Source organism: Hemiscyllium ocellatum, chromosome 1 (assembly GCF_020745735.1).
Source record: "Hemiscyllium ocellatum isolate sHemOce1 chromosome 1, sHemOce1.pat.X.cur, whole genome shotgun sequence".
NCBI lineage: Eukaryota > Metazoa > Chordata > Chondrichthyes > Orectolobiformes > Hemiscylliidae > Hemiscyllium > Hemiscyllium ocellatum.
In genome coordinates this window covers 28,883,927-28,903,630 of record NC_083401.1, presented here as the reverse complement: position 1 = coordinate 28,903,630, position 19,704 = coordinate 28,883,927, and the positions used below count along the sequence as shown (strand labels likewise).

Here is a 19,704-nt window from a genome sequence, read left to right as displayed (position 1 = left end):
TGATGTTAACGTTAAGCTTCTGTCTGTAGTATTATTCGTGGCTGAAAAATGTGTTGCTGGAAAAGCGCAGCAAGTCAGGCAGCATCCAAGGAGCAGAAGAATCGATGTTTCGGGCATAAGCCCTTCTTCAGGAATCTCCTGCGCCTTGGATGCTGCCTAACCTGCTGCGCTTTTCCAGCAACACATTTTCAGCTCTGATCTCCAGCATCTGCAGTCCTCACTTTCTCCTAGTATTATTCATAGCAACCTGCACTCAGCTGCCAATGCATTCTACATGGGGTTTCAAAGCAGGAGATCCATCCCATCAGCAAAGAGATAACTTTCTTTCTTAACTGCCCTCAGCATGTGGATCAATTATAGACTCAGTTTAGTAGCAAATACTCATCCCAGTGGATCACTGTAGGTTCCATTATTTAACGATAAATGTTTACTTATGATGCCTTAATGATTATGCCCTTTGGGGAAGCCATGTTAAAAAGCTTTCGAGAACCATCCTGCAAGGGAGGCATTGATGCCTTTTACAACAGAGTTTACAATGGAAATACTAGAAAGTTAAAGGTGTCATTGGAGATTAATAGATAAAGTACCACTCCAACGATGACATCAAGAATATGCAAGTTGACTGCTTTGCTTATGAACTAAAACTGTCCAAATGCTGAATCACATCTAATGTTAGACATGGTGTTGAGAGTTTTGCAAACAAAAGCTGATTGGGTAGATCATAACCATTGATGTAGGAGCAGAATTTGGCCATTCAGCCCATTGAGTCTGCTCTATCATTCAATTATGGCTGATATGTTTTTCACGCCGATTCTTCTGCCTTCTCCCCATAAACCTTCAGCCCCTTACTAACCAAGAATCTATCTATCTCTGTCTTAAAAAGTCAATGACTTGGCCTCTACATCTCTCTGTGGCAACGACTTCCACAGATTCACCACCCTCTCGCTGAAGTAATTGCTCTTCAGCTCCATTCTAAAGGTCATCCCTTCACTCTGAGGCTGTGTCCTCGGATCTGAGCCTCTCCGACTAGCGGGAACATCTTCTCCATGTCCACTATCCAGGCCTCTCAGTATTCTGGTAGTTTCAGTCAGGTAGAGTCTGCTTTTACACTTGAAGGCACTGCCTATTTGATACAAACTGCCGGTCTTTGGGGCTTTTAAGGCATAAGTGTAACATACCTGGCATCATTCAGCAACCCAAGAGACGGAAAGTAAGGCATGTCTTTATATACACCTCTCACCAATGAGGCTAGTGTCTAACGATTTTATCATCCGAGGCAGGTGGGACAACACTTGACAGTGCAAAGACAGAGCAAGCTATAGATTACCTGTATCATTGGAATGGCAGCACAATCATCAGCACAATAAAATTTCAGGAGCTTGTGCTGTTACCAACATTTGAGAGCAGATACATTTATGGTAATTAAATTCTGTTTTGGAACATTACACCTTTTTTTTTAATCAGTTGCACCATACTTGCTGCACAAATAGAACTTTGAAGGGCCAAAGTGGGTAAAGCTGTCCAAGTTGTTCAGAACAAATTCTACCAATTCTAAATTATAAAATCCTTCGCAACATGTTTACTGGGAGATATCACTATCGACTTCTCTAGACTAGGACAACAAGAAGGTGATCTGGAAATGCAACCAGATCTTGATCAACTGGGCCACAGGGTTGAGGAATGGCAGATGAAGTTTAACTTAGATAAATGCAATTTGGTAAGGCAAACCAGGGCAGGACTTACACAGTCTACGTAGGTCCCTGGGGAGTGTTATCGAACAAAGACGTACAATTTCATAGCTCCTTGAAAATAGGCTAACAAAGTAGACAGGGTGGTGTAGAAGGTTTTCAGCATGCTTGCTTTTATTGGTCAGAGCATGGAGTATCGGAGTTGGGATGCCTTTTTGAAGCTGTACAAAATGTTAGTGAGAGTACAGCACGCAGTTCTGGTCACCCTAATATAGAAAGGATATTACGAAACTGGAAAGAGTGAGATCAGGACTTACTTAATGCTATCTGGAATGGAAGGCTTGAGTTATAAGGAGAGGTTGGATAGGCTGGGAGTTTTCTCACTGGGGTGGAGGAGGCTGAGGTCTATAGAGGTCTATAAAATCATGAGAGGCATAGATAAGGTGACAGCTTTTCCCCATGGTAGGGAAGTCTAAATCTAGAGGGCATAGGTTTAAGGTGAGAGGGGAGAGATACAAAAGGGTCCAGAGAGGCAATTTTTTGACATTTCAGAAACGTTTAGACAGGTACATGAATAGGATAAGTACGGAAGGATATGGACCAAAGACGAGAGTGTGGTGCTGGAAAAGCATAGCAGGTCAGGCAGCATTCGAGGAGCAGGAAAATCGACATTCCGGGCGTAAGTCCTTCATCAGGAATATCGACTCTCCTGCTCCTCGGATGTTGCCTAACCTGCTGAGCTTTTCCAACACCACACTTTTCAACTCTGATCTCCAGCAGCTGCAGTCCTCACTTTTTCCTTGAGATAGCAACCAAACACTGGCAAATGGGACTAGTTTATATTTTGAAAACTGAGGAGACATGGGCAAGTTGGGCCAAAAAACCTGGTTCCATACTGTTAACCTCTAAGATTTTAACTTGGTTAGACTTTTTTCTGTCTCGCCACCCCTACTAACTCATGTTTCTTGGCCAATAATTATCTAACCTGTGTTACAATGAAGAACTTAGAAAGTGGTGTTCGATATACAATGAAAATTAGTTACACTATATTTACACTAACAAAACTAGCAGAACAGCTTTCTGTCAGTCAAGTGTAAACTCTGATATGCAAACTATGGAACAGAGCTGGAAAGCTGAGAGTTGATATTAAACTTATACAGGTAACTGGTGAGATCGCATATGGAGTACCGTGCATAGTTCTGGATTCTATCTTATGCAAAGGAATGCATGGAAAAATGTGCAATAAAGACTTACAAGAATGATACTAGAAATGAGATGTACAACAAATACTTCCACTTGCAAGGTTCATAAATGTAACATAGTCCCTAATAAGTCCACACAACATTCAGGAGCGAAGAGATGAAAGGCCGAGGTAAAGTCTAAGGCTGAGCTATCTACATTGTTGCACTGCCGAGTGCTAATGATTTTCAAGAAGCTTGAAGGAAACAAAATTATTAGGGCAACTAAATCCTCATTAAAAAATACACAAAACATTTTCCTTACCTCATGCAAATTAAGTTCTTTTACTTTCTCTTTCAGTATGACCTGTAAGATAGAGAGAATCGCAATGTGTCAGACTGATATAAATGACCTACAATTAACTGTCACATCGGCACTAATCAACCAACTCACAAATATTCTACTGTAATACGTGGAAATTGCTGATAATAACAAATTAAAACCTTGATGGTTATATCTGACCATTAATGAATTATGTTGCATAAAATGTGCAGCACAAACTAAGATCCAACCAGTCAGTGCTGCTGTTGATGCTACACACCATTCTTCTCTTTTTGGCTGATATCTCTGACTTTTCGCAAATTCTTTTTCTCTCTGTTGAATTTTGTTAGCTTCACTTTGAAACCATCTTAGTTTTTGACCCAACCACCTCCAGGGTAACATATCCCACATTACAGCCACTCTCTGACGAAATACATTTCTCCTATTGGTCTGACTATTGGCTTCGCAGGATTCATGGGCCCCGATTTGAATTTCCTCACAAGTGGAAACATATTCTCTAAATTGATCCTGTCGTCCAGAACGTTTAAACCCATATCATGTCAACTTGAAGGGTAAGGTTTTCACTGTAGGCTTCAGGCTCAAAGTGGTAATCATTAAGTGAGGTCTAATAAGGGAAGGAGATGGAAGGAGATGCACAATGAATGGCAGATCCCTAAAGAGTACTGAAAATCAAAGGGACGTTGAAGCACAATCCATAGATCTTTGAAGTGACACCAAAGACAGACAAGTTGGTGGCGATGGCACATGAGATTAGATTAGATTAGATTACTTACAGTGTGGAAACAGGCCCTTCGGCCCAACAAGTCCACACCGACCCGCCGAAGCGCAACCCACCCATACCCCTACATATTACCCTTTTACCTAACGCTACGGACAATTTAGCATGGCCAATTCACCTGACCCGCACATCTTTGGACTGTGGGAGGAAACCGGAGCACCCGGAGGAAACCCACGCAGACACGGGGAGAACGTGCAAACTCCACACAGTCAGTCGCCTGAGTCGGGAATTGAACCCGGGTCTCAGGCGCTGTGAGGCAGCAGTGCTAACCACTGTGCCACCGTGCCGCCCCAATGTTTGCCTTCAAGAGGCCTAGGGTAGAATATAGGAGCAAGGAAGTCTTATTACAACTTTATAAAACATTGATTAGGCCACAGATAGAATACTGTGTACAGTTCTGGTCACCAGGCTATCAGAAGGACGTGATTGCACTGGAGACGCTGCAGAGGAATTGACCAGGATGTTGTCTGGGATGGAAAGTCCCAGTCATGAGCAGACACTGGATAGGCAGGGTTTGTTTTCACTGGAGTAGAGGATGGTGAGGGATGGAAGAGTGGAAAGAAATCTGATTGCGGTTTACAGAATAATGAGAGGTACAGACAAAATAAATTACGAGCATCTTTTTTCCTCATGGCAGACATGTCTAAGACCAGAAGGCACATGTTTAAGGTGAGGGGAAAGTGGTTTAGAGGAAATCTGAGAAAAAAATGTTCACCTAGAGGGTGACAGAAATATGGAACTTTCTGCCTGAGAGGATGGTCAAGGCAGATACTCCTCCAATATTTAAGAAGGATCTGGATGAATACTTAAAATGCCAGGATGTAGTAAGCTATGGCCGTAGCAGGTAAATGTAGATTGGTGTTTGTTGGTTAGCACAGACATGTTGGCTGAAGGGCCTGTTTCTATACTGTCTGACTTAATCACTTTAAATAATTAATAAGGCAAAGAAAGTTCTGGTCTTTATTGCGAGGGAATTCTGTTATAACTGTGCAGGGTATTGCTGAGGCTAAGCCTGGAGTACTGCGTACAGTTTCAGTCCCTATTTTTAAGAAAGGAGACACTGGCGCTGGAGACAAGCTCAAAGAGATACAGGAGAGTGATTCCTAGGATGAAGGTGCTGTCTTAACAAGAACTGCTAAAAATATTAGGCTTTTATTCTCTACAGTTTCAGAAGAAAGTGTGGATTTTGAGGGGGCTGGACAGGGTAAAATGTTGAGAAGATGTTTCCTTTAGCGGTGGCATCTTGAACCATGGAAATAGTTATAGAATAAAGGAACACTCATTTGAAGTTGAGCTGCAAAGGAATCTCTCCTTTCAGAGGGGTATGAGCGTCTCTGCCCCTCTCTGATCCCGGAGGCTAGATCACTGAAATGTTCAAAGAAGAGGTCAATGTATGTTTAAATATCAGGAGTTGAGGGCTATCAGGAACTGGCATAAAAGGGGAGTTGAGACCCGAAGCATGAGTGATGGTCTGATAGAATGGTGAGGCTCCCTGCCTTCATTCCTGATGAAAGGCTTTTTGCTCCTCAGATGCTGCCTGACCTGCCGTGCTTTTCCAACACCACTATAATCTCGACTCTGATTTCCTGCATCTGCAGTCCTCACTTTTGCCCTTCCTGACAGAATGGTGTGGCAGGCAGGATGAGCCAAATAAGTTATTCCTGCTCCTATTGCTTATGTTCATGTGCAATGTGTTATCAACACCATTTGGCTTTCTCAGACCAAATTTGTAAAATACTTAATGAATATTAGGAGGGCTCAGCTGCTAAATTAAAAATCGATCAAAAATAAAGGATGAATTGAACAGCCAATTCTGTTGGTCAAGTACTGTAGAGTATGATTGATTCTGAAGAATTTAACAAATAAGGAAGTTTTAAGGGTTTCAAAAGTTGACCACTTTGTAAAAATGGGTAAATTTTGCAATTAACATTTAACTTTAACCATAATCTGTTTTTTTCACAGTTAGCCTGTAGTAAACAAGCTGTCTGTTCATGGCTGTTGCACAGTTTGCTAATTAGGTGGCTGGTTATAACTGGTAATTATTGTCAGTAGGGGTGGAATTTGACGACTGAAACTTTTGCAAAAATAAATCCAGGAAGCTTTTGTTAATGCACGATGTGAAAACAGCTGAAGTTTTGAGACATTAATTAAAATCGATAGTCTAAACTAGGTTCTAACTAAAAGGCCTAACAGCTTTTTTTAGATCTAAAAGGCAACTGAGCCCTGCTGCTTGCAATTAGGGCACCATGTAGGAACTTCAGAACATTTTAAAGTCATAGTCATAGAGTCATACAGCACGGTAACAGACCCTTCGGTCCAACTGAAGGGCGGCACGGTGGCACAGTGGTTAGCACTGCTGCCTCACAGCGCCTGAGACCCTGGTTCAATTCCCGACTCAGGCAACTGTCTGTGTGGAGTTTGCACGTTCTCCCCGTGTCAGCGTGGGTTTCCTCCCACAGTCCAAAGATGTGTGGGTCAGGTGAATTGGCCATGCTAAATTGCCCGCAGTGTTAGGTAAGGGGTAAATGTAGGGGTATGGGTAGGTTTCGCTTCGGCGGGTCAGTGTGGATTTGTTGGGCCGAAGGGCCTGTTTCCACACTGTAAGTCTAATCTAATCTAAACTCACCATGCTGACCAGGTTTCCTAAACTGAAGTAGTCTCATTTACCTGAACTTGACCCATATCCCTCTAAACCTTTCCTAAACATGTATCTGCCCAAATATCTTTAAAATGTTGCAATTGTACTCGCCTCTACCACTTCCTCTGGCAGCTCGCTCCAAACACGCACCACCTTCTGCATGCAAAGGTTGCCTTTCAGGTCTTTTAAATCTGTCCCCTTGCACCTTAAACCTACGCCCTCTAATCTTGGCTTTGTGGGTCATGACAAACGACAAATAAAAGGAAGATGTGCCTAATGCAGGTGTGCTCACGCCTGAAAGCAAAAAACAAGAGAAATCCAGAAACGTGCAAAGGGAAAGAAGCAAAATGGGATAGACATAATAGAGTGACATTGTTAAACTCAGCGCAGAAGCCCGTAAAGCACTTAATCAAAAGATGAGATGCTATTCTTTGAGCTCACACTGAGATTCAGTGAAACACTATGATAACCAAAGGCAGAAGGGTTAACATGCAAGCAAGGTGGACCTTACATGACTAACTCTCTGGCATTTAATTTCTCCCACCTGCCATGTTATCACTGAAATTCCCATTTGTTCTTTTCACATTAACTCTTTATCTCCAATTTTTCCCACTGAGCTGGAATGTTAACCCTGTCTTTCATCCACAGCTACTGTCAGACCTGTCAAATATTTCCTATCCTCATTTTCTGACGTCATTTCGGATTCCGGCATCCACAGTATTTTACTGAGGGAGATTTGGTAGAGAGACAAGGAAAAGCTGTTCCCATTGACTCTCAGAGGAATGACTAGGAGACACAGATTTTGGGCAGGAACATTATCTTTTGGTTGATGATGACCCTGGACTCACTGTCTATGAAAGTGGAGGAGATAAGTGATACATAATTTCAAAAGCAAGGCTGGACAGTTGTGGGAAATAAACTTGCATGGTCAGGTAAGAGCAGGGGAATAAAATTGACTGAATTGACTACAGTGAGCAAGCACAAGGGCTGAATAGTCTCCTTCTCTATGGTAATGATTTCATTTCTGTGTGGATAGATTCCAGGTATCAGGCGATGAATGAATAGAACTCTAGTGTTACAGGAATTTGAAATGTGCAATCAATCTTAAAGATATTATCTCTTTATGGAAATGCTACAGTAACATTTCTGCCTCAGGAACAAATTAGTCATTGGGTTAGCACCCATCAGTAATACACAGCTTTTGAACACAACAGAAAAAAGCCACACTGTAAATTACTAATAGATCACCCTCAGAGCCATGAGGTAACTATTGTTTGTGAGTTCTGTGCACAAAGCAGTACTTCAGTTCTTGTGAACGGAACACACTATACTTGTATAACTAGTATTTACTCCTAAATCAGGAATAGTACATGCAGAATGAAATCACAGTTATTCTCCCAAATAACACGCTTCAATTTAGGGGCACATTCCCTATTTCTGTTTCGAATGTCAACAGGCAGTGGTTAGCACAGCTACCTCTCAGTGCCAGGAACCCGGATTCGATTCCAGCCTTGGGCGACTGTCTGTGGGAGTTTGCAAGTTCTCCCTGTGTTTGCGTGGGTTTCCTCCAGGTGTGCTGCTTTCCTCCCACAGTCAGGTTAGGTGAATTGGCCAAGTTAAATTGCCCATAGTGTTCAGGGATGTGTAGGTTAGGCGCATTAGCCAGGAGAAATGTAGAATAATAGGGTAGGGTAATGAGTCTGGGTGGGATATTCTTCGGAAGGTTGGTGTGGATTTTTGGGCCGAAGGGCCTGATTCCACACTGCAATAATTCTAATTCCAAAAGGAGGGAATTTGTTGAATTTGCTCACTAATCTAGACCTAAATAAGGGGAACGTTAGGATCAAGGGCAGTCTGTTGTACCCCATAAAACCTCACCAAATCTGGGTACTGGTCAGTCAGGTCCTCCTACCACAGCAGGAAGACTGTCCTTGGATGCTTGATGCCCCTCTGAAGATAAGACCATAAGGAATAGGAACAGGAATAGGCCGTATTGCCTCTCAGCACTGCTCTGCCATTCAATAAGATCATGACTTATTCTACATTCCTCACGTTTACTCCCCCCGTAACCTTGTACAGATCAAGAACCTATCTATCCTAAACTTAAATATGCAGAATGAATCTGCCCCCACACCTCTACTGACAATGACTTATAAAGAGCCACAACCCTCTGAGAAGCAATTCCCCCACATTTCAGTAAACTGATGCCTCTTTATTCTGAGACTATGCCCTCTCGTTCTAGACTCTCCCATGAGGCGAAACACTCTCTCAGCATTTACCCTGCCAAGTCTTTAAGAACCCGATGTGTTGCAATGAGATCACCTCCCATTCTTGCTAATGAGCCTTTGTCCTTACGGTGGACCAGACCTCCTAATTGGATGACAGGGCTGTTAGTCAGCATACTTCGCTGGTCAGTGGCCAGTGTAGAAGTTCTGTCTCAATATCAAACTAAAAGAAATGTCCCCGAACTTGGCGTTATTTAATATAAACACAGCCCCTGAGGTATGCCCATGGTGGGTGCAGTCAGTGCTCCTATAACATTCTTGTATAACCTTATGTAGAAAAGTCGCATTTTAGAAACATTGCTGAAAGCATTGGCAAAGTAATCGCATTAGTCAACACACATTTTAAAAGTTCGCAGTTTAGAAACAGCATCCTTAATTCGTCAATTGTGTTTATGAAATGCGGGTTATAACAGAATGACCTGAACTGAGTTTGCATAGAGGGTAAAGAGTCCATGATGGGGGTATGGGTGATTAGAGAATGAGTTGGCATGGAGGATTTAAGAGTCCAATGGGAGGGACAAGGTGAGAACACGCTGGAGAATATTACCTCATATGTTTTCTACCAATTATTAAAACAACAATTGGTGGACAATTCTTCAAAATATTAATTTTCATTAATTTATATTTAGACGGCTTTCTGAGGACCTCGGTGCTGCTGTAGCAGATCTTTTATGTGCCCTCTGGTGAGGGCTAGAGGGCCTCGAGCCTCACAATATCCAACTGGGAAAAAAATCCCAGAGAATTAAGATGGCCTTTTTTAATCTGCCTACGTATGACGATTTACCAGGGGAGTGGGCCCAACTCCATTCCACACCCATTCCCTCCTGAGTGGATATCATGCTACTTGGGGGCATCTCTAGCGAGGGGAGGGGGGGGGGGGGGGGGTGTGGTGTTGGCAAATCTGGAAATTCCCTGCCTTGAAATGCCTACTTCAGGATCAAAAAAATCAGGCCAACATGCCATTCTTTATTGGGAGAGGTCCAATGTGTTTCACAACGACTACAGAACATCGATGTCAATGATGAAATTATGTGAGGGGGTGGAACTGGAGTCTTTCCACATGTTGACTGTGGTTGATGGAGAAAAACAAAGTTTGTGAACACAAGTCAGGAATATCATGTACAGCTTTGCACAGTGACATCACGAGTGAGTTACTTATTGAAAGAATGTCTTGAGGCAACTGGTTGTCTGAATAGGTTAGATTCCCTACAGTATGGAAACAGGCCACTTGGTCCACCAAGTCCTCACTGACCCTCTGAAGAGTAACCCACCCAGACCCATTCCCCTATATTTACCCCTGACTAATGCATCTCACACTATGGGCAATTTAGCATGGCCAATTCACCTGACCCGGAGGAAACCGGAGCACCCGGAGGAAAGACACAGGAAGAATGTGGAAACTCCACCCAGACAGTCGCCCGAGGTAGGAACTGAACCCAGGTCTCTGGTGTTGTGAGGCAGCAGTGCCACCTGATAGGTTTTTTTTTGTTTTTTCAACACTGAAAATAGAATTTTGACAGTTCAGATTACAAGGTGTTTTTTAACAACTTGCAAATTATCTTCATCAAATGAGTCTGGATGCATTTATTTCCAAATTCTGACAGGGGATGGGATCATGGCACAATATTGTTCCCAGTTTGACATCTGTTTGGAATTAGACTCAGCTACGTGATGAGGGAAATTGTCACAGGTTAGTGAGATATAGTTCACAGCTTTTCCTCAACGCACTCCAAGTGAACTCAAAGTGTTTGATGCTGACCGTGCAGATTTTGAAGGGTTCCATCACTCAGGGTTCACCTGCCTTAACTTGGTGAGCACATAACTCACACAAAGGAAGGAGCTGCCATTTTATTGAGTGGATGTCAGCAGATTCAGGACACCATCACCTGTCTGTTCCATTGAGGGGAGAAATGGTCTTACCTGTTTATACGCATAAAGCTCCTTGTGTGCTTGATGTCGTAACCTGCACAGACAGGAACCAGAGAGAGAGAGAGAGAGAGAGAAGTTGGTCAGTCCTACAGCTGACAAGTTGTTTCTCTTGTAATTGAATAGTTCATCCCGCAATGTCATTTGTTGCAGAAGTCCACATAGACAACTAGTGAGAGGCAATGCCCATTGATCATAGTGGATCATTTGTGCTGTAACCTGGTGTCAGAAAGACAATGAATAAATGTCCTGTTGCTGAAACTCAGAAAGGGAGATGAGAACCCGATGTGTTGTCAGCGTGTCTAGGATGTCAGCAAGGCTGTGCATACAAATGTTTGCTCAAACTTCCACACCACCAAACCTCTATGAGGGTGGCACAGTGGCTTAGGGGTTAGCACTGCTTCCTCACAGCATCAGGGAACAGGGTTCGATTCCAGCCTCGGGCAACTGTCTGTGGGGAGTTTACACGTTCTCCCTGAGTCTGCATGGGTTTCCTCGGGGTGCTCCTGTTTCCTCCCACAATCCAAAGATGTACAGGTCAGGTGAATTTGCCATGTTAAATTGCCCATTGTGTTCAGGGATGTGTAGGCTAGGTACATTAGTTGGGTAAATATAAGATTAGAGTGGTGCTGGAAAAGCACAGCGGGTCAGGAGCAGGAGAACCGACATTTCGGGCAAAAGAAAGGGCTTTTGGCCGAAACGTCGATTTTCCTGCTACTTGGATGTTGCCTGACCTACTGCGCTTTTCCAGCATCACTCTAATCTTGACTCTAATCTCCAGCATCTGCAGTATCCACCTCCACCCAGGGGTAAGTATAAGGTAGGGGAATGGGTCTGGGTGGGTTACTCTTCAGGGGTCGGTGTGGACTTGTTGGGCCGAAGGGCCTGTTTCCACACTGTAGGAATTCTAATTTTATTACTAACACAGGGCAGTATAGCAGCTAGAAGTGAATCTCACGATTGAGAGGATTCAGATAAGCTTATAACTGGCTATGGACAGTCTCTTCTTAGTTCCCTTATGCACAACTCCATTGAATTCAGCAATGATGTTTAACAGCCTTCACAGATTGAACTCATCCCTGCTGAACAATAAGAAATTACAATTCTTCTCTACTCTTAATTATTCAAAATGCAAAATATCACCATTGGAGCTCAGTTACCAGTGATGTGCCACAAGGATCTGTTTTGGGGCCACTGCTGTTTGTCCTTTTTATAAATGATCTGGATGTGGGCGTAGAAGGATGGGTTTGTAAATTTGCAGATGACACTAAGGTAGGCAGAGTTGTGGATACTGCCGAAGTTGTGGGTGACAGAGGGACATAGATAAGACACAGAGCTGGGCTGAGAATTGGCAAATGGAGTTTAATGCAGAAGAGTGTAAGGTAGTTCACTTCAGAATGCAGAGTACTGGGCTAATGGTAAAATTCTTGGCAGTGTAGATGAACAGAGAGGTCTTGGTGTCCAGGTGCATAAATCCCTGAAAGTTGCCAACCAGGTTGATAAGGTTGTTAAGAAGGCATATGGTGTGTTAGCGTTTATTGGTAGGGGATTGAGTTTCAGAGCCATGAGATCATGCTTCATCTGTACAAGACACTGGTAAGGCTGCACCCAGAGTACTGCATGCAGTTCTGGTCACTACATTATAGGAAGGATGTGGAAGCTTTGGAAAAGGTTCAGAGGAGATTTACTAGGATGTTGCCTGATATGGAAGGGAGGTCTTACAAGGAAAGGCTGAGGGAACTGAGGCTGTTTTCATTGGAGAGAAGAAGGTTGAGAGGTGACTTAATCAAGACGTATAAGATAATCAGAGGATTAGATAGGGTGGACAGGGAGAGCCTTTTTCCTTGGATGGTGAAGGCTAACACAAGGGAACATAGCTTGAAATTGAAGGGTGATAGATTTAGGACAGATATCAGGGGTACTTTCTTTACTCAGAGAGTAGTAGTGGTGTGGAATGGCCTGCCTGCAACAGTAGTAGACTCAGTGACGTTAAGGGCATTTAAATGGGCGTTGAGCATAAACATGGACAATAATGGATCGTTGTACATTAGGTAGGCATCAGATTAATTTTGCAGGTTGGTGCAACATTGTGGGCTGAAGGGCCTGTACTGCGCTGTAATGTTCTGTCAGGTCAAAGAACACAATTATAACTTTCATTAGTGCAGTTTTTTTGATACAGGATAAGCAGCCTATTTTAGTCGCAGGGTGGTGTGTGGGAGGAAGCACCATGATCAATTCTGATACTGTCCTTATCCAAAGCACATTTCACCCTAGGGTAACAATCAGAAGCAGCTACCGTTGTCCCTTACTTCCATCAGCTACCACCTTCTACTTCATGTTCATTTCTATTTCCACAGGCTGAGCTGAGTTTGCCCAACATGGAGTAGAGTGATGGATTTCATGTGTGGATGTCTGTCTTCCATTATTGCTGGGCTGTGATTTTACCCTCACACATCCTAGGCAGACCTGAGACCAGGACGGCTTGAAAGTACATTGTTGTTCTTCCGTATGGCCTGTATATTTTCCCAGATATAGAATGAGAATGGTGAGCAGTGTCATTGGCAGTGCTTCCTAATGCTGTGACCTCTGGCACCTGGAAGGAATTCAGCTGCGGCGTATGAACATCATCATTCCGAAGATCCTCCCTGAGATGCACATTGTTCCTTCATCATCGACTGGCCTTATATCCCGGAATTCAGTCCCCGACAGCATTGTGGAAACACTTCCATCACATAAACCAGAGCTGTTCAAGAAAGTGGGCCATCCACCACGTTCTCAAGGGTCACTAGGTTTGGGCAGTAAGCACTGGTCTTTCCAACAGCATTCACATCCAAACAAGAGTGTAATATATAACATATAGGTTGTCATGTGATGCCTCACCAGTGATGTTTTTGCTGATAATAAAAACCCTGTACTTCAAATTATTTATTTAACAAGATTGGAGGATATGACCTCAAAGACACAACTGTCAGGCCAGAGTCCCACGTGCCCGACAATCCGAATCAGAATATTATCCACAGTGGCCCGTTAATATACAGAGCACTTTGTGAATGATTAATTGTATGTTTTAATTCCTTCGCTTCAGAAAATGCCTTTTGGTGAGGGGTTTCCTGTTCACTGAGAGCAGCTATTGAGGACAGGTGTTTACCAACTGCCTGAAATCACTTGAAGAGCCGACACTTAACTCACTGGAACTGTTCTCTGCACTGACTCTGCCCACTCCTGTGGCCCATTCAAAGGCAGGATTATCACTGATGCAGCGAGTACAATACGAATTCTGTCAATTCACTGGGTCAGAAGAGAGGCACCCTTTAGCTCAATGGTTACCCTCAGAGGCAGGAAGTGCAGGTTTTGAGTCATGTTGCAGACAGTTCTGGTACATGGATGTCCCGAATTCTGGTTTGGTGCACTTGCGTTGATTGGTCTCGACAGTCTCAAATCCCCCTTTCATCCGAGAGGCCAAGGGAGCTCATCAAACTACTCTGCTGATTGGATGTAACCACTCACTGGGTTAGACTGCGGCTTGTCAAATGTGTTCAACAGCCTCTCAATCCTTCCATCACTCCCCGCAGCAACATGCGAAAACAATTATTAAAAAAAAATTTTTACTTTCCTCAGGAATGTTCGCAGCCCATTTGGCACCAAACCCACTGACTGTCAATGCTTTGGTTTGTAGCTATTCCACTGTGTTGATATCACAACCCAGCCTGATCCTGCCTTTGGTGCTCACATTTACAAATTATCCAGCTTGAGTCATGATTCCTCCCTTTCCAGTGGAGAAGATACCGGAGACAATTAGACTGCTCACACTGCTAACTTATGACATCTAACTAACCAAAAAGCCTTTTGAGTATCAAATACACTATCAGCAATAAACTAGTAATCTCCTATCAAGCCATCAACATCCACCCTGTCTCATTGAGAATATATTCTGTTTCAAGTTTCTGGTCACTGTGTAGAGTAAATCAGTAAGTTCATGAGTACCTGTGATGATGACAACCCCTTGAAGGTGCATGGGGAATCACGAACGAATCCCCCTTTGGAGCTGCTTGAGTATGAGCTCCCTTGGTAACAACAGTGGCCTGTCAGTTGGAACTCATTACCTGAACCTTTTAGAAAGCAGACCCAGATCTGAAATACCCAATTAGGAGGCTTCATGTCTCAAGGTCCCTGGTTCAATTCAGGGTTTTGACAGATTAGGCACTTATCTTTCCATTTCAGTATTCCTTCAAAGGGACTCTCCTATGGTGCAGTGTAGTGTCCCTACACCTGGACTGTGAGGCCCAGGTTCAAGGCCCATCTGCTCCAGGGGTATGTAGTAACATCTTTAAACAGGCTGATTAGAAAAACAGGTCAAATAAAAATATTATAAAGCAAACCCAAGGATGGGACTGCAGAGCTGTCTCTCCCTAGGTGGGACTAACCTATGTTTGGATGTGAACATAAGAGGTACAGTTAGTAAGTTTGCAGATGACACCAAAATTGGAGGTGTAGTGGACAGCGAAAAGGGTTACCTCAGATTGTAACAGGATCTTGACCAGATGGGCCAATGTGCTGAGGTGTGGCAGATGGAGATTAATTCAGTTAAATATGAGGTGCTGCTGTTTGGGAAAGCAAATCTTAGCAGGACCTATACATTTAATGGTAAGGTCCTAGGGAGTGTTGCTGAACAAAGAGACCTTGGAGTGCAGGTTCATAGCTCCTTGAAAGTGGAGTCGCAGGTAGATAGGATAGTGAAGAAGGCATTTGGTATGCTTTCCTTTATTGGTTAGAATATTGAGTACAGGAGTTGGGAGGTCATGTTGCGACTGTACAGGACATTGGTTAGGCCATTGGAATACTGCATGCAATTCTGGTCTCCTTCCTATCGGAAGGATGTTGTGAAACTTGAAAGGGTTCAGAGAAGATTTACAAGGATATTGCCAAGGTTGGAGGATTTGAGCTATAGCGAGAAGCTGAACAGGCTGGGGCTGTTTTCCCTGGAGCGTCGGAGGCTGAGGGGTGACCTTATAGAGGGTTACAAAATTATGAGGGGCATGGAGAGGGTAAATAGGCAACGTCTTTTCCCTGCGGTCAGGGAGTTCAGAACTAGAGACCATAGGTTTAGTGTGAGAGGGGAAAGATATAAAAGAGACATAAGGGCAACTTTTTCACGCAGAGGGTGGTACGTGTATGGAATGAGCTGCCAGAGGATGTGGTGGAGGCTGGTACAATTGCAACATTTAAGACGCATTTGGATGGGTATATGAATGGGATGGGTTTGGAGGGATATGGGCCGGGTGCTGGCAGGTGGGACTGGATTGGGTTGGGATATCTGGTTGGCGTCGACAGGTTTGGACTGAAGGGTCTGTTTCCGTGCTGAACATCTCTGTGACTCTATGTATGCAGTATTTTGGCAATGAATAATAAATGAGGTTCCTTTGCAGTAGGGCTTCCTGGGTTATTATAAGCATTAGGAGAAAGTGAGGACTGCAGATGCTGGAGATCAGGAACCTGAAGAAGGGCTTATGCCCGAAACGTCGATTCTCCTGCTCCTTTGATGCTGCCTGACCTGCTGTGCTTTTTCAGCAACACATTTTTCAGCTTATTATAAGCGTTTACAGGAAAATACCATTATGTGGAAACCTATTTATGTATATTAGACCAAATACTATCTGATTGAGGGAACTTTGATACAATTTGGGTATTTTCTTCTCAATGCCAATCAGGGACCCCATGATGTGTTGTATTCTGAAAGAGATGGCAAGCAATGTTCACAGGTGGGTACGAAAGATTCAACAGTATTACTGGGGCAAGACAGGTCATGGCAAATAGTGACCCTTTGAGCAATACCACTGAAAAACTGCTGCTTATTGGACTTTGACTGGCACAGGTTGGCTATGGTATGTGTATGTGTGTGTGTCTGTGTGAGACCCACCCTCCCTACGTCTGTAAGGGGGTCTGCCAGCATTTACTGTGTAGCGTCCCACATTGTGGAGGCTCTCCAGGCAGGAGGAGGCCTTCTTGTTTAGGCTGTCGGTGAAAGTGCCATCCTCAACCATGACTGCATCGCAGGGAGAGACAGGAAGCACAGTCTAAACTCTCCTCACCTTCACCTCACCTCTAATTTCACAACAGCATCCCCCCAACCCAGACAAATCACAGCCCACTACCAAAACTCACAGTGCATGTTAAAATGTACTGTGTCATCAGGATGTTCCAAAGTATTTCATAACCAATTAATAACTCTTGAAGTAAAGACACTTTTGTCCCTGTAGACAAATGCAGCAACCAATGGGTGCACTACATGATTCTAAAAATAGCACATGAGATGAAACAAAAGTGGATTTGTCCTTGTGCTGTTGATAGACTGAGGCGCATTAGTCAGGTTCGGAAAAGCCTCTGTGATTAGGTGCTATCTGAGAGCTCTGGCTAGCTGAACTGCTTGAATAACTGTTTCATTTAATTTAAAAAAAATCATTCTAGGCCTATATTTATTGCCCATTTCTAATTGTCCTTAAGTAGGTGATGATGAGCTATCCACTCGAATTGCTGCAGTTCTTAGGGTGTATTTGTACAACCATTGCACTGGGGAGGGAATTCCACATTAATGATCCAATGACAATGAAGGAATGTCCAAGTCAGGATGGTGGTATTCCCATACTTCTGCTACTGAGTGAAAGTGATGAAAGGCTGAATGTTGTGGATGTGGTTCTACTTAAAGAGACTGCTTTGTCCAGGAATGTTGGAGCTGCACTTATCCAGACAAGAGGGGCTTTCCATTTGAGGAGTCAGGAATTACTGCAGTATTCCTAGGCTCTGACCTGCTGCTATAGCCACTGTATTTATATGACTAGTTCAGCTCAGTTTCTGGTCAATGGCAAATCCCAGATAATGGTCCACCAGTGGCAGACGTCTCTTCACTAGCTAAAACTCTAAGCTCCAAAATTACATCATTAAATTCCCCTGTTTCTCTGGCTCTTCTTTGTAGCTGTTCATAGAATCTCTAAGTGTGAAAACAGGCCCTTCGGCACAGCCAGTCCATATCAACCCTCTGAAGAGTAACTGACCCAGACCCATTCCCCTCTGACTAATGCCCTAACCTACTCATCCTTGAGCACTAGAGTAACTGAGCTTGGTCAATTCACCTAACCTTCATATCTTTGCGATTTTGGTAGGAAACCAGAACACTTGGAGGGGAGAATGCACAAAGCCCACACAGACAGTCGCCTGAGGCTGGAATCAAACCCAGGTCCCTGCTACAGTGAGGCAGCAGTACCAACCACTGAGCCACCTAATTCTTTGATTAATCATTTGATCTTCTTCCCTGGCATCTCTTGTGACTTACTGTCAAATTTAACAACAACTCCTTTATTTTGTAATAAAATCTCAAAGTGAGTGATCGGGGCATGACGAAACAACATAGTGGGCGGCACGGTGGCACAGTGGTTAGCACTGCTGCCTCACAGCGCCTGAGACCCGGGTTCAATTCCCGACTCAGGCGACTGACTGTGTGGAGTTTGCACGTTCTCCCCGTGTCTGCGTGGGTTTCCTCCGGGTGCTCCGGTTTCCTCCCACAGTCTAAAGATGTGCAGGTCAGGTGAATTGGCCATGCTAAATTGCCCATAGTGTTAGGTAAGGGGTAAATGTAGGGGTATGGGTGGGTTGCGCTTCAGCGGGTCGGTGTGGACTTGTTGGGCCGAAGGGCCTGTTTCCACACTGTAAGTAATCTAATCTAATCTAAACATCAGTCTCATGCCCCGTGGTCCAATCTGAGTTGGGGGGGAGGTGGCAGTGATGAAGAGGTTGTGGATGAAATACACCCCTATACAGATTCAGTGTGAACAACCCTGCCTGGAATGGTCAGTGCCAGCAGCACATTGATAGCAACCCAGCAACGATAGAAACTAAGACCCGTTTCAATGTCTGACACATGAGAGTTTGGTGGAGAAAAATGCAACCTTAATGGATTCCTTTCAGGTCATTATGCTTGTTATGAGTCTCCGACCCTCAGATCAATGCATTGTTCTATTCCTTCCTGCCTCACAGATTTATCTAGACCCCTAGATCTATCTGTATTGAATCTCACAACATGCCATAGTGGGCCTGCACCCACTAGACACGCCAAGCAGAACATTATGGCCTCTGCTCCCCATACACTGAGGAGAAATGAGCAGCACCACATCTGAGAATGGGCTAATGGTTACAACTTTAATCAGAACAATATTGTTTAACTTTTATCCAACATGGGATGCTTTATTACACAAGCCTCAATAAAACACCCATCTAGCTGACCTTATCCAAACAGTAACAAGAGAAACAGTCAAGGCCAAAGATTGAGGATGATGCACAGGGGTAGGGTGGGTTAGTTTGATTGACGCTGACAAACTGAAACCTGTTTTTCAAACTGCGACACGAACAGACCTATAAAATCAAACAGTGTCATCTGAGAACGTCATTTATAACAAGGCCTGTGAGTATAATGTGTCAAATCAATTAAAGGGTTTGAGGAGAAGGTGTCAAAGAGTCACAGAGATATACAGCATGGAAACAGATCCTTCAGTCCAAATCATCCATGCCGACCAGATATCCTAAATTAATCTTGTCCCATTTGCCAGCATTTGCTCCACATCCCTCTAAACCCTTCCTATTCACATACCCATTCAGATGCCTTTTAAATGTTGCAATTGTACCAGCCTCCACCACTTCCTCAGCAGCTCATTCCATACACTTACCACCCTCTACGTAAAAACATTACCCCTTAGGTCCCTTTTATAGCTTTCCCCTCTCACATTAAACCTATGCCCTCTAGTTTTGGACTCCCCCACCCTCGGGAAAAGACCTTGTTTATTTCCTGGTCCATGCTCAAGATTTTATAAATCTCTTTAA

At 43.7% G+C, this 19,704-nt stretch overlaps 1 protein-coding gene across 2 annotated transcripts in view; it reads right to left on the bottom strand.

The window, feature by feature from the left end:
* rnf24 (ring finger protein 24) overlaps positions 1-19,704 on the bottom strand; it is a 153,582-nt gene that overhangs the window by 29,952 nt on the left and 103,926 nt on the right. For both annotated transcript variants that reach the window (XM_060841426.1, XM_060841335.1), the window contains exons 3-4: positions 10,831-10,873; positions 3,192-3,233 (exon numbers count right to left, since the gene is read on the bottom strand). In XM_060841426.1, the coding sequence (XP_060697409.1) occupies positions 3,192-3,233; positions 10,831-10,873 (85 nt within the window). The remainder of the gene's footprint in view (positions 1-3,191; positions 3,234-10,830; positions 10,874-19,704) is intronic.